The sequence below is a fragment of the Euleptes europaea genome, chromosome 7, assembly GCF_029931775.1.
Source record: "Euleptes europaea isolate rEulEur1 chromosome 7, rEulEur1.hap1, whole genome shotgun sequence".
In the NCBI taxonomy this organism is placed as follows: domain Eukaryota; kingdom Metazoa; phylum Chordata; class Lepidosauria; order Squamata; family Sphaerodactylidae; genus Euleptes; species Euleptes europaea.
In genome coordinates, this window is record NC_079318.1 from 91,332,780 (window position 1) to 91,345,326 (window position 12,547).

General features: G+C 50.4%; 1 protein-coding gene across 2 annotated transcripts in view; it reads left to right on the forward strand.

Moving 5' to 3' along the window:
• Positions 1–12,547, forward strand: part of LOC130480039 (dual specificity protein kinase CLK2) — a 67,858-nt gene that overhangs the window by 5,647 nt on the left and 49,664 nt on the right. Inside the window, exons 2-8 of one of the 2 annotated variants that reach the window (XM_056852446.1) lie at positions 2,474–2,637; positions 4,975–5,209; positions 9,995–10,088; positions 10,478–10,544; positions 11,126–11,242; positions 11,388–11,554; positions 12,427–12,521. In XM_056852446.1, coding sequence (XP_056708424.1) covers positions 2,474–2,637; positions 4,975–5,209; positions 9,995–10,088; positions 10,478–10,544; positions 11,126–11,242; positions 11,388–11,554; positions 12,427–12,521 — 939 coding nt within the window. Of the gene's footprint in view, positions 1–2,473; positions 2,638–4,974; positions 5,210–9,994; positions 10,089–10,477; positions 10,545–11,125; positions 11,243–11,387; positions 11,555–12,426; positions 12,522–12,547 lie in introns of those variants that run through there. The other variant, XM_056852445.1, reaches the window with a different exon arrangement.

Below are 12,547 nucleotides of genomic sequence, written 5' to 3' on the forward strand. Positions count from 1 at the left end.
AGGGCAGGGGAAGAATCCTTTGTTTAGAGATTGATATCTAGGGGATACCCTGATTTGGCTGGCCCAGGTTACCCCAGTCTTGTCTGATCTCAGACGCTAAGCAGGGTGGGCCTGGTTAGTACTTGGCTGGGAAGCTACCAAGGAAATCCAGGGTTGCTACACAGAGGCAGGTGATGAAGAAGAAGACTTGTTTTTTATATGCCGACTTTGTCTACTACTTAAGGAAGAATCAAACTGGCTTGCAATCACCTTCCCTTCCCACAACAGAAAAAGGCAAATTCCATGCTGGCCATAATTAGACAAGGAATAGAGAATAAAACTGCTGCTGTCATACTGCCCTGGTACAAATCTATGCTGAGACCACACTTGGAATACTGTGTACAGTTCTGGTCACCACACCTAAAAAAGGATATTGCAGAGCTTGAGAAGGTGCAGAAAAGAGCAAACTGACCAGGGGACTAGAGCAACTACCCTATGAGCAGTTAAAACACTTAGGGCTGTTTAGCTTGCAAAGAAGGCAGATAAAAGAAGACATGATAGAGGCCTCTAAAATTACCCATGGTATGGAGAGAGGGGACAGGGAGAAGCTTTTCCCCCTCCCTCATAATACTAGAATGCAGGATCATCTGCTGAAGCTGGAGGGTAAGAGATTCAAAACTGATAAAAGGAAGTATTTCTTCACACAATGCATAGTTAAATTGTGGAACTCCCTGCCCCAGGATGTGATGATGGCTGCCAACTTGGAAGGCTTGAAGAAGGGAGTAGACATGTTCATGGAGGAGAGGGCTATCCATGGCTACTAGTCATAATGGATACTAGTCATGCATACCTATTCTCTCCAGGATCAGAGGAGTATGCCTATGATATTAGGTGCTGTGGAACGCAGGCAGGATAAATGCTGCTGCAGTCGTCTTGTTTGTGGGCTTCCTAGAGTCACCTGTTTGGCCACTGTGTGAACAGACTGCTGGACCTGATGGACCTTGGGCTGATCCAGCATAGCTGTTCTTATGTGTGAAGTCATCCTGGGTCTCCTTATTAGCTTGTTGGGTTAGGCCTGGGAAGACCCAGGTTCAGTTCCCAACTGCCCTTACGCTCGCTGGTTGACCGTGGGCCAGTTGAATACTTTTGCCTCTCAGCTGTGCCTATGTCAAGTGTTTTGAGGATAACATGGGGGGGAGCATTTATGCTGTGATGAGCTTCTTGGGGGAAGGAGTGAACATGCAATGTACGTGTGTGTCATGTGCCGTCATGTCACAGCTGACTTACGGTGCCTCCGCATGCTTTTTAAGGCAAGGTACTAAAAGAGGTGGTTTGCCATTGCCTGCCAGCGTGGTCTAGTGATTAAGAGCTGTGGCTTGGAGCGGTGGAGTCTGATCTGGAGAACTGGATTTGTTTCCCCACTCCTCCACACGAAGCCAGCTGGGTGACCTTGGGCTAGTCACAGCTCTCTTGGAGCTCTCTCAGCCCCACCTACCTCACAGGGTGTCTGTTGTGGGGAGGGGAAGGGAACGTGATTCTTCCTTAAGTGGTAGAGAAAGTCGGCATATAAAAACCAACTCTCCTTCTTCTGCTCTGTAGAGCGACCCTTGACTTCCTTGGTGATCTCCCATCAAAGTACGAAGCAGGGCCGACCCCGATCAGCTTCCATGATCTGAAGAGATCTGGTTACCCTTGGCTATCCAGGCCCAGCAATACCAAATACTTTTTCAGATACTTTTATAGGAGCTATTTAAAATGGCTGTAGAAGGCCTAGCGCTTACAAAACCTTCCATGAGAAAAGGCTCCATTAAATAGCTCATGTCATCATTATTAAATTTAAACTGTACAATAGCCGGGGGATAGGTTTTAACTTTGCAGGGCATCGCTGGATCGATCTGTGTTAAGATACTTGAGTTTTCCTGTTTGGCGTGTTTTCAGCTGCGTGAATACATTTGACTGGGGAGGGGCCGTGGCTCAGTGGCATAGCATCTGCTTGGCATGCAGAAGGTCCCAGGTGGTGGTGGAGTCCCCATCTTTAGAGGTCTTTAAGCAGAGGCTAGATGGCCATCTGTTGGGAGTGCTTTGATTGTGGGATCCTGCATGGCGGGGGGAGGGTTGGGGTCACTGGGGATGTGGGGGGAGGTAGTTGTTAATTTCCTGCATTGTACAGGGGGTTGGACTAGATGACCCTGGTGGTCCCTTCCAACTCTATGATTCAATCCCCGGCATCTCCAGTTAAAGGGACCAGGCAAGTAGGTGATGTGAAAGACCTCTGCCTGAGACCCTGGAGAACTGCTGCCGATCTGAGTAGACAATATTGACTTTGATGGACCAAGGGTCTGACTTAGTATAAGGCAGCTTCATGTGTTCATGTGACTGCCGAACCAAAAAAAGGTCGTAGAATTCAAAACGGGGTCTCCTGCAGGCATGCAGCTGTCTTAAGGCTTGACTGCTTCAGATGTCCTCGTAACCCATCCCTTGATCTCTCCCCCAGATGCCTCACTCCAGAAGGTGCCGCTCTTCGGAACGCAGCAGCCGGGGCAGCTACCACGAACGCTACAGAAGTCGCAAGCACAAGAGGAGGCGGAGTCGCTCGCGGTCGAGCAGCAGTGACCGGCAACACCGAAGGGAAGACAGCTACCACGTCCGGTCCCGGAGGTGAGTGTGAGGAAGGGGGCTTGGCGAGAGGAAGCCGGGCACATAATGTAAGACCATCGGAAGGGCCCTGCTGGATCAGACCAAGGATCCATCTAGTCCAGCATCCCGTCTCACACAGGGGGCCAACCAGTTCCTCTGAAGGGCCAACAACAGGGCTTAGAGTCCGAGGCCTTCAACTTAAGAAGAGCACTGCTGGATCAGACCAGGGGTCCATCTAGTTCAGCATCCCATCTCACACAGTGGCTAACCAATGGAGGTCCGACGTCAGGTCATAGAGGCCGAGGCCTCCATAGGAACATCAGAAGAACCCTGCTGGATCAGACCAGCGATCCATCTGGTCCAACATCCCATCTCACACAGTGGCCAACCAGTTCCTCTGGAGGGCCAGCAACAGGGCATAGAGGCCGAGGCCTTCATTAGAACATCAGAAGAGCCCTGCAAGAGTTAAGTTACACTACTCTAAGCCCATTGAGGTCTGTAAAACTCTGCTTAGGATGGCAGTGAGAACCTTAGATCCTCTGAACCTTTACCTCCCTGACAAGGTAGTTGTGTGATAAAAGGGGGTAGTGAGAGAAGATGCCGGGTAGGGTTCATGTGGATTTTACTACTTCTGGTGTCTCTTAACGGCTGGATGGTTTGATTAATTTTTATTTATTTATGTTATTTATAGCCTGCCTTTCTCGCTGAGACACATGGTAGGGCTGCAGGGCAGAAACAATGTGCTCAGTCAGCGTAAGATATCCAATGAACAATGCAATAGCTGTTTAAATATTTAATTTTTAGTATGTTGAAACGAAGATTTATGAGGTGATATAAGCGGCTTTGAGCTTTTCTGTACTTAAAAAAATACCCTTCCTGAGCACCTTGAAGGACAGTTGGAGGATAAATATGTAAACACATATTCTTTTATTCGGAATAAAATGGTCCATGTGACACAGTGGCTTGTTGGACTTTTCCAGCCTGTTCATTCAGTACAAAGGTTTAATAAGCCACGTTACAAATATGGATGCAAATAGGATCCTCAGAAAATTTACACATAAAATAAGTACTTTTGTTTAACTTCATTTGTCTCCCCCCCTTTCTCCCGAATGGGGACCCAGATCGGCTTACAGCATTCTCCTTCCCTCCGTTTTATCATCACGACAACTCTGTGAGGGAGGTCAGGCTGGGCGTGTGTGTAAAAGGTAAAGGTAGTCCCCTGTGCAAGTACTGGGCCATTCCTGACCCATGGGGTGATGTCACATCCCGACGTTTACTAGGCAGACTTTGTTTACGGGGTGGGTTGCCACTGCCTTCCCTAGTTATCTATACTTTACCCCCAAGCAAGCTGGGTACTCATTTCACTGACCATCGGAAGGATGGAAGGCTGAGTCAACTTTGAGCTGGCTGCCTGAAACCGACTTCCGTCGGGATCAAACTCAGGTTGTGAGCAGAGCTTTTGACTGCAGGACTGCAGCTTACCACTTTGTGCCGTGGGGTCCTGGGTGTGTGTGACTGGTCCACAATCACCCATCGAGTTTCCATGGAAGAGCGGGGATTCGAACCTGGGCCTGCCAGGCCCTAGTCAGACGTTAGCCACTAATACCACACTGGCTCTCTAAAGCGATGCAGTTAAGTTTTAAAGTAGCCTTCACGTCATAAAATCGTTGCAAGTATATACTAAATTAAAATCAAACTCCAGACAATCCAGTCTGTCATGTTTACTTCAAGACTTCTTCACAAAGCTTTAAGACTGTTGAAATAAATGTTACTGTTATTTCTGTAGTGTTTTTGTCATTCCCTGAGAGAAGATTTAGAATGAGATAATCAGCAGTGATCATCCAGTGTGATGCAGTGGTTAGGAGTGGTAGACTCTAATCTGGAGAACCGGGTTTGATTCCCCACTCCTCCACATGAAGCCTGCTGGGTGACCTTGGGCTAGTCACAGTTCTCTCCAAACTCTCTCAGCTCCACCTACCTCATAAGTTGTGGGGAGAGGAGGGGAAGGCAATTGTAAGCTGGTTTGAGTCTCCTTAAAAAGGTAGAGAAAATTGTGATATAAAAACCAACTCTTCTTCTTTTTCTTTTAACTGGAGATGCCAGGGATTGAACCTGGGACCTTCTGCATGCTGAGCAGATGCTCTACCACTGAGCCATACTCATAAAGTAATTGCATGTAGTTGCTCAGTACTGGAGGGAAAAGATAGTTGCTACAGATATCTGGATGGGTGTTTGATATGTGGATACAGATTAGAGGGTGAGGTTAGGCCGAACCAGCAGCTTAGCTGGCGCTACTAGAGATCCTAAAGCTGTCTCCGCTCGCTTCCAACTGAATCGACCTCTTCTTCCTGCCCTCAGCTACGATGACCATTCGTCCGACCGCCGCACCTACGACCGGCGGTACTGCGATGGCTACCGGCGAGATGGCTACAGCCGCGAGCGGGGCGAAGCCTACTACGAGGCCGAGTACCACCACTCCTACGAGTACCAGCGCTCCCGGGACAGGGACTGCAGCTACCGCAGCTGCAAGAGCAGCCGGCGAAAGCGCCGGCGGGGGCGCCACCGCAGCCGCTCCTTCAGCCGCTCTTCATCGGTGAGTATTCGCCAGCTCCTTCCCTCCCACCCCACGCGATGTGTTCAGTAGGTAGCACACCCTTGGGGCTTGGGGTGATGGCGGCGGCTGGCTGAGCTGCACGGTATGTTCTTTGGGATCCCCAGGGCAGTCCTGGGAAAAGTTTCCTGTCCTAGTAGTGCCCATGCATGCGCCTTTCTTATGGATCAGGGATAGTTATCACTGTTAACTGGCCTGGGTTTACTCCCTCCCTGGCTGTCGGCAGGGATCTGCTTCTTGTTACTGCCATCTTTCCTGGAGCGTACGTGTGCCGAGTTAGGTTTGCATACTGCAGAAGAAATCCCAAGGTGGTTTCAGTTAAAACAGACGTAGAACATAATGCAATTAAAGTTCAAGCGAGCAGCAGCACTAAATGGAAATCATAGCAGTCGTAGCAAATAATACCGTGCAGGAAGCAGAAACAGTGGGAAACAGGAAGGCTGCGTGCGAAAGACCACAAGGAGTGATAGCCACACAACTCAATGAAAAAGCTAACTGCCCACAATGGCCCAGGCAAACAATGTTTAACATAAAAAACATAAATGTCACTTAGTTGGGCCGGAATGGGCTATGCCTCGCCAGCCCCGATTGAGAGTGGGGGGTGGCTGCCTCACGGGCTGGACAAGAGCTCACAAGGGGCTGGATCCGGCCCGTGGGCCTGGTGTTTGACACCCCTGACTTAGAGGATGTGTTAAGCTAGTGGTCTTCAGCCTTTCCAGCCTGAGACCCCCGGAACAACAAGCACATCGGAGGAAGTCATGTCACGGCAAGGGAATGAGCCCCCAAATAATGTCCTCTCACCAGCATCAAGGCTGGGGCCAGTGGTCTGGGGGCAGGAAACCTAAGTCATGGCCCAGGGGAGGGGTGCCATAGTGAGAGATAAGCCCTAATCCAAGCCATGGAGGGATCTTCTCAGCCACCGACTCGTCTTGCCTTGCTGTCCAGCTTCTCTTTTCAGCGTACGGTCAGAGAGAGGCAGGAGGCGTGGCATCCCCATTCACTGTGCATGCGCACCCTAGCAGGTTCTTCCACAAGGCAGCAAAAATGACATTTGGGGAGGGGGAGGGTTCTTGACCCAGCAGATGGGGGCTTTGTGACTCACGTAGGGGTCCTGACCCACAGGTCGAAGGCTGCTGCACTGGGTACCGAGTCGATGGAAGCCAGGTTGGGTGATATTTTTGTTGAGCGCCCACTAGGAATGTCTCCAAAGCACAGTTTGTGAGAACTTGGAAGCTGGCCCACAGATTTGTGTCATTTTACTTGGTCCTAATGAAGAGGGTTCATAAAGCTCTTGTTTCCGAATTTGTACCTGGACCTGTGCGGTACCCTTGAGCCAGGATACCTGGCGGGTTAGGCAAACCGGTGTCCCTTTCTGTCAAAATCCGGCGCTTCTCGGGGTTTATCACAGGGATGGGCGAAGGGCGAGCGTTTGCCAGTGAGACTAAGAGGTAATTGACCTGGTGACAGCAACCCCAGGGTGTACAGATGCATAATTTCAGGGGATCGTGGCCACCTACCATTGCTGTGCTTCTCCTTAGCTCGTTCCCAGAGGCCTCCCTTCTGTCTAGGCAACTAGGTCAGTGTTGTGCCTGGCAGCGTGGTGCATGTCTTAATAGTAAAGTTCTGGGGTTACATAAGAACATAAGAAAAGCCACACTGGATCAGACCAAGGCCCATCAAGTCCAGTGGTCTGTTCACCCAGGGGCCACCCGGGGCCTCTAGGAAGCCCACAAACAAGACGACTGCAGCAGCATTCTCCTGCCTGTGTTCCACAGCACCTAATACCATAGGCATGCTCCTCTGATCCTGGAGAGAATAGGTATGCATCATGACTAGTATCCATTTTGACTAGTAGCCATGAATAGCCCTTTCTTCCATGAACACATCTACTCCCCTCTTAAAGCCTTCCAAGTTGGCAGCCATCACCACATCCTGGGGCAGGGAGTTCCACAATTTAACTATGCGACGTGTGAAGAAATCCTCCTGTGTATCTGTTTTGAATCTCTCACCTTCTAGCTTCAGCAGTGACCCCCGCGTTCTGGTATTATGGGAGACGGAGGAAAGCTTCTCCCTCTCCTCTCTCTCCATACCCTGCATAATTTTATAGACCTCTATCATGTCTGCCCTTAACTGCCTCCTTTCCAAGCTAAACAGCCCTAAGCGTTTAGTTGGGTGGCTCTGTTCAGTTCCACAAAGAGAGTGGCTCCGTTTATTGTAAACCGGAGTCGTAAAATGCTTAGGGATGGCCGGCTGTTAGCCCATAGCTTAGGAAGCTACCTCCAGTACCTCTATGCCCGCACTCCAGTACCTCTATGCCCGCACTGGCTCTCCAACAGAGTCTGAAAGGAGGGGTTTTGCCACGTGAGTGTCATCCCAGCTCAGTAGCAAGGGAGGAAGCATTTGGAGCTTCTCCAAGCTGAGATCTTCTCAATGCCCAAAGGAGTCCACCTTGGTGCTGTCTCCTGGGGTGGAGGGGGAGAGCAGGCAGGAGGAAGGATGGCAAGTGGCAAGGGCCAGTTTCATGCACCTGGCCTGTGCCTTCCAAAGAGCTTGGGGCTCTGAAGGTTACCCCCCCTTCCTCCTTTTGTTCCTGTGTCATAGGTCAGGCTGAGGGAGTTTTTGGCTTGCGGGTTACCTGTAGAGTCTCAAGATTGAGCCGGGATTTGAACCCAGGTCTCCCTTTGTCATTTTAGCCGCTATCCAACCCGGGCTGTGATAAACCCATCAGGCTTGGTGAAGAGAAAGCAACAGTAAAACTCTATTTTGTAGAGTGGTTTGTTCACAAGAGGGCTCTTGCTCTGTCCTTTCTGGGGTATTTTTCTCCCCCATAAACCATTGCTTGCGTAACCGTTTTTCACTTAACGGCCTCCTTAAATTAAAATGGCAAAGCAGGTTCACCCTTATTCTCTCCCCACCAAAAAAGTGTAGCTTTATGAGCATTCAAGAAAAAAACATCTGCCCCCATAGGAGACTGTTGAGTTTCCCATTAGCATGCATGCTTCCTTATACGGAGGGATGCACAGCCAGAGCAGTTAACTCATCCAGAGATGCAACAGGCACTCTTATATGGCACAAGGTAATTTCTGTGGTGTGTCTGCCTCAAGAGTCATTAAAAGATCCCAGTCGCAGCCAATGTAGACATACTACAGAATCAACCCACATACCCCAAGGCTAGCAGTAGAAACTGACTGGAGATGCAACTGGAGCAGTATATCATGCAGAGGCATAGTGGCTGCCTCCTCTGAGAACAGGTGCTTTGTTATCATGCAAGGCTTTAATTGTTAAGCACTCGTGGGTCACCCCTTGGAGAAATAACTGATTTAACTTTTCTGGGTAGTGGACAGAATTGGTAGGAGATTATCAAGTTTGCAGCGAGCAGTGTGCGTTTAAGCTAGTTTCTCACCTTGTGGCGACACTTCCCGGGTGTGTGTGTGTGTGGAGTCTGCTCATATAACATTGCCCTTATGGATTTCTCTGGTGGGGCAGAGAAGCTGGCATGGATTGTATCTTCTTGGAGAATGTGTGCCTTTCAAGAAGCAGTTGATTTGGGGGGGTAACCCTCAGGGGTGGGGAACCTTTTTTCCGCCAAGGGCCATTTGGATATTTATAACATCATTCGCGGGCCATACAAAATTATTAACTTAAAAATTAGCCGACCAAGCCCCAAGCAGGCAGCTGCCCCAGATGACCCCCCCCCCGTGTAGGCAAGCAGGCAGGCATCCAAACAGTGGTGCACTCGTCCACCTGGTGGCACAGGATGGTCTGTTGCACCAGCCGGGTGTAGCCGTCCAGCCGCACGCCAGAGTTGATCCTGCTCCGCACAGTCAGGGCCGGATTCTACAGCCGGCTCCTGCTACCTCTGTCTGCAGGGATGAAATGAGGACACACTGGCTAAGAACTCTCAGACACACAACCCCGCGCGCATTCTGGCCCTGCCTCCTTCAACCCCTCCATTGTTGCCCTTTTCGCCCCCAGCCCTCTTGTAGTACAGAGGGAATACGGTTCTCCACGGCCTGGGTAGGAAAGGGTTAACACAGTTTCTTGGGCGGTCCTAGCAGCTCCATAGGTAATGACTCTTCTGCAAGGGGGGAAAAAGGTTCCTTTTCTCGGCAAAACAAACTCACATCTGTCTTGAATAGAGGCTATTCCTGTCCGTGGGAGGAGGCGGATCGCCAGTCTTAGATCCTTCTGAGATAGAGATCTGCCAGGACCCATGATTTCTGCCAGGACCAAATGATTTTGCAGGCCTTAAACGGCCCCCGTGACGTTCCCCACCCCTGCTCTAGTTCCACATAGTCTCTAGTCCGAAATATGCTGCTGTAACATCACGGGGTTGACCCTCCCCCAATAGAGCTCAGATGTCTCTTCTGCCCTGTTCTTCTATCTCAGGTTAGGGTGGGGCTGTTTGCAGGAGGATTCTCAGTAATTTCCCCCCCTCTTCTTTTTGTGTGTGTATATATATTTTTACGAGAATTTATTTTCCTGAGCTAGTGTGTGTTATCTTGACTTTTTTCCCCTTGCAATATCCCTTATCGTTTTTATACATATATGCGCCTCTGTGCCGTATGAATTGGCCTGGGAATCGTCCCGTCCCTCCTCCTTCTCTTCCTCAAATCCGCCACGGGCCCGCCTCTACCTGTCATGTGCCACGGGTGACGCTTGGCTGGCTGAATTGCCCGCGCCGCTTTGAAAACGCCCCGATTGGCCCGGTGAATGAATGAAAACAAAAAACCCCAACCTCCGCGTCTGCGTTTTGGGACCCGACAGCGGAGTCAGCAGAGCAGCCGGAGGGCCAAGAGCGTGGAAGACGACGACGAAGGCCACCTCGTCTATCGCATCGGCGACTGGCTCCAAGAAAGATGTACAGCCAAATCGTAACATAATCTAGTCTCTAGTTAAGCTCCCGTCGCAGTCGCGCAATTGTTCTGTGAGCTGTTTTTTTTAACCCCCTCCTCCCTGTTCCTTTTATTTCTCATTGCAGTGTTTGTTTTTTAAGCTTTCCCCCTTTTTTTGTTTCGTTAAAGATCCTGCCTCCCCTCCTTCCCTTATTCCTCCCTTATCTTTCTATGTTGTGATCCAAACGGCCAGGGATTTGAATTAGTTTGCTCCAGCCTTCAGGGAGGGTTCTTAGGGCTGGCCCGGGAAGGAAGGCTTTGTGGTGGTGTGGTGACGCGCTATGTCCAGATGCCGTTCATACTCACACCGGCTTTCTGTCCCCCCCCCACTTTCTGTGTTTCTCTCCCTTTGTAGATGAGATCATCAGCACCCTTGGAGAGGGCACATTTGGCAGAGTGGTACAGTGTATTGATCACCGCAGGTAGGCACTCCGTTGACAGTTTTTCCTTTGTAGCCCACTTTGACCCCGCCCTGCACTCCAGCCATTAGAATCATAGAATGAGAGTTGGAAGGGGCCATAGAGGCCATCTAGTCCAACCCCCTGCTCAATGCAGGATCAGCCTAGAGCATCCCTTACAAGTGGTTGTCCAGCTGCTGCTTAAAGACTCTCAGTGAGGGGGAGCTCACCACCTCCCTAGGTAGCTGAGTCCACTGTCAAATAACTCTTACTGTAAAATATTTTCCCCTAATATCCAGCTGGTACCTCTCCACCCGTAATTTAAACCCATTATTGCATGTCCTATCCTCTGCTGCCAACAGGAACAGCTCCCTGCCCTCCTCTAAGTGACAGCCCTTCAAATACTTCAAGAGAGCAATCATGTTCCCCCCTCAACTTCCTCTTCTCCAGACTGAACATTCCCAGCTCCCTCAGCCTTTTCTTGCAGGGCTTGGTGTCCAGGCCCCTGATCATCCTTGTCACTGTCCTCTGTACCCGCTCGATTCTGTCCGCATCTGACACACCGGCTCTGCCTCTGAGTTCATGTCCTTCTCTCCCCTCCCCAGGGGTAACACCCGTGTGGCTTTAAAAATAATCAAAAATGTGGAAAAGTACAAAGAGGCCGCTCGGTTGGAGATCAACGTGCTGGAGAAAATTAACGAGAAGGATCCAGACAACACAAAGTGAGTGTTTTGGGGGTGGGGTGGTCTGGGTGGAGAGATGGGGCGGGGTGCCTTCGCGCACAGCCTTCTGCAAATGGTCTGTCCCGGAGGAGACTCTCCCCCAGTTCCCCCATCTCTGCTTTAACCAACCTGCGCCTCTTTCCAGCCTGTGCGTGCAGATGTACGACTGGTTCGACTACCACGGGCACATGTGCCTATCCTTCGAGCTCCTGGGTCTCAGCACCTTTGACTTCCTGAAAGATAACAACTACCTGCCTTATCCCCTACACCAAATCCGGCACATGGCCTACCAGGTGTGCCAGGCAGTGAAATGTGAGTCCTGGGAAGGGGGGGGGGACAGAAAGGGGGCTTGGAACTGGGGCAACACATGTGTGTAAAATTCCACACTAAGGGTAGAGTTTGGGGGACTGCAAAGGCTGGCTCCTTCCACTGGTATGAATCGGGGTCTCCAACCTTTTTGAACCTGCAGGCATCTTTGGAATTCTGACATGGTATGGTGGGTGCCAGCCACAAAATGGCTGCCAAAGGAGGTGGAGCCAGCCACAAAATGGCTGCTAGAGTTTACTGTCAGTCAAACGTGAAAATTCTTATGCTGTAGCGGCAGCTACTGCCAAAGCAATGTCTTTGAAAAATCCACACAGCCAATCAAATCTCCAGTGGCCAATTTGAAGAAGAGTTGGTTTTTATATGCCGACTTTCTCTACCACTTAAGGAAGAATCAAACCTGCTTACAATCACCTCCCATCCCCCTCCCCACAACAGACACCCTCAGGTGGGGTTGAGAGAGCTGTGACTGGCCCAAGGTCACCCAGCTGGCCTCATGTGGAGGAGTGGGGAAACCAACCCGGTTCTCCAGATCAGAGACCACTGCTCTTAACCACTATACCATGCTGGCTCTAAAAACACTTGGTGGGCACCATGGCTCCCACAGACGCCACGTTGGAGACACTACAGTCCAAGAATCTTCAAGCGTCTCCTGCTGCAGCCATTGTGTGGCCTCTGTTTTGTGGTTGCGCACACCATGCCATGTTGGAATTCCAAAGGTGTTTTGTAGGCTTAAAATGGTTGGGGATCCCCAGCGAACAAATAAGTGGCTGGGAGTCTCTAGTGGGCAATCAGTATTAGTTTCTTCTTTGGACCTCTCTTTGTGAAAAACTGAGGATTTCTCTCTCCTCCCACCCTAGTTCTCCATGAAAACAAACTCACGCATACAGACCTCAAGCCCGAAAACATCCTCTTTGTCAACTCGGATTACGAGATGACCTACAACCTGGAAAAGGTGGGTCTGCTCTCCTTTTGGGGAAA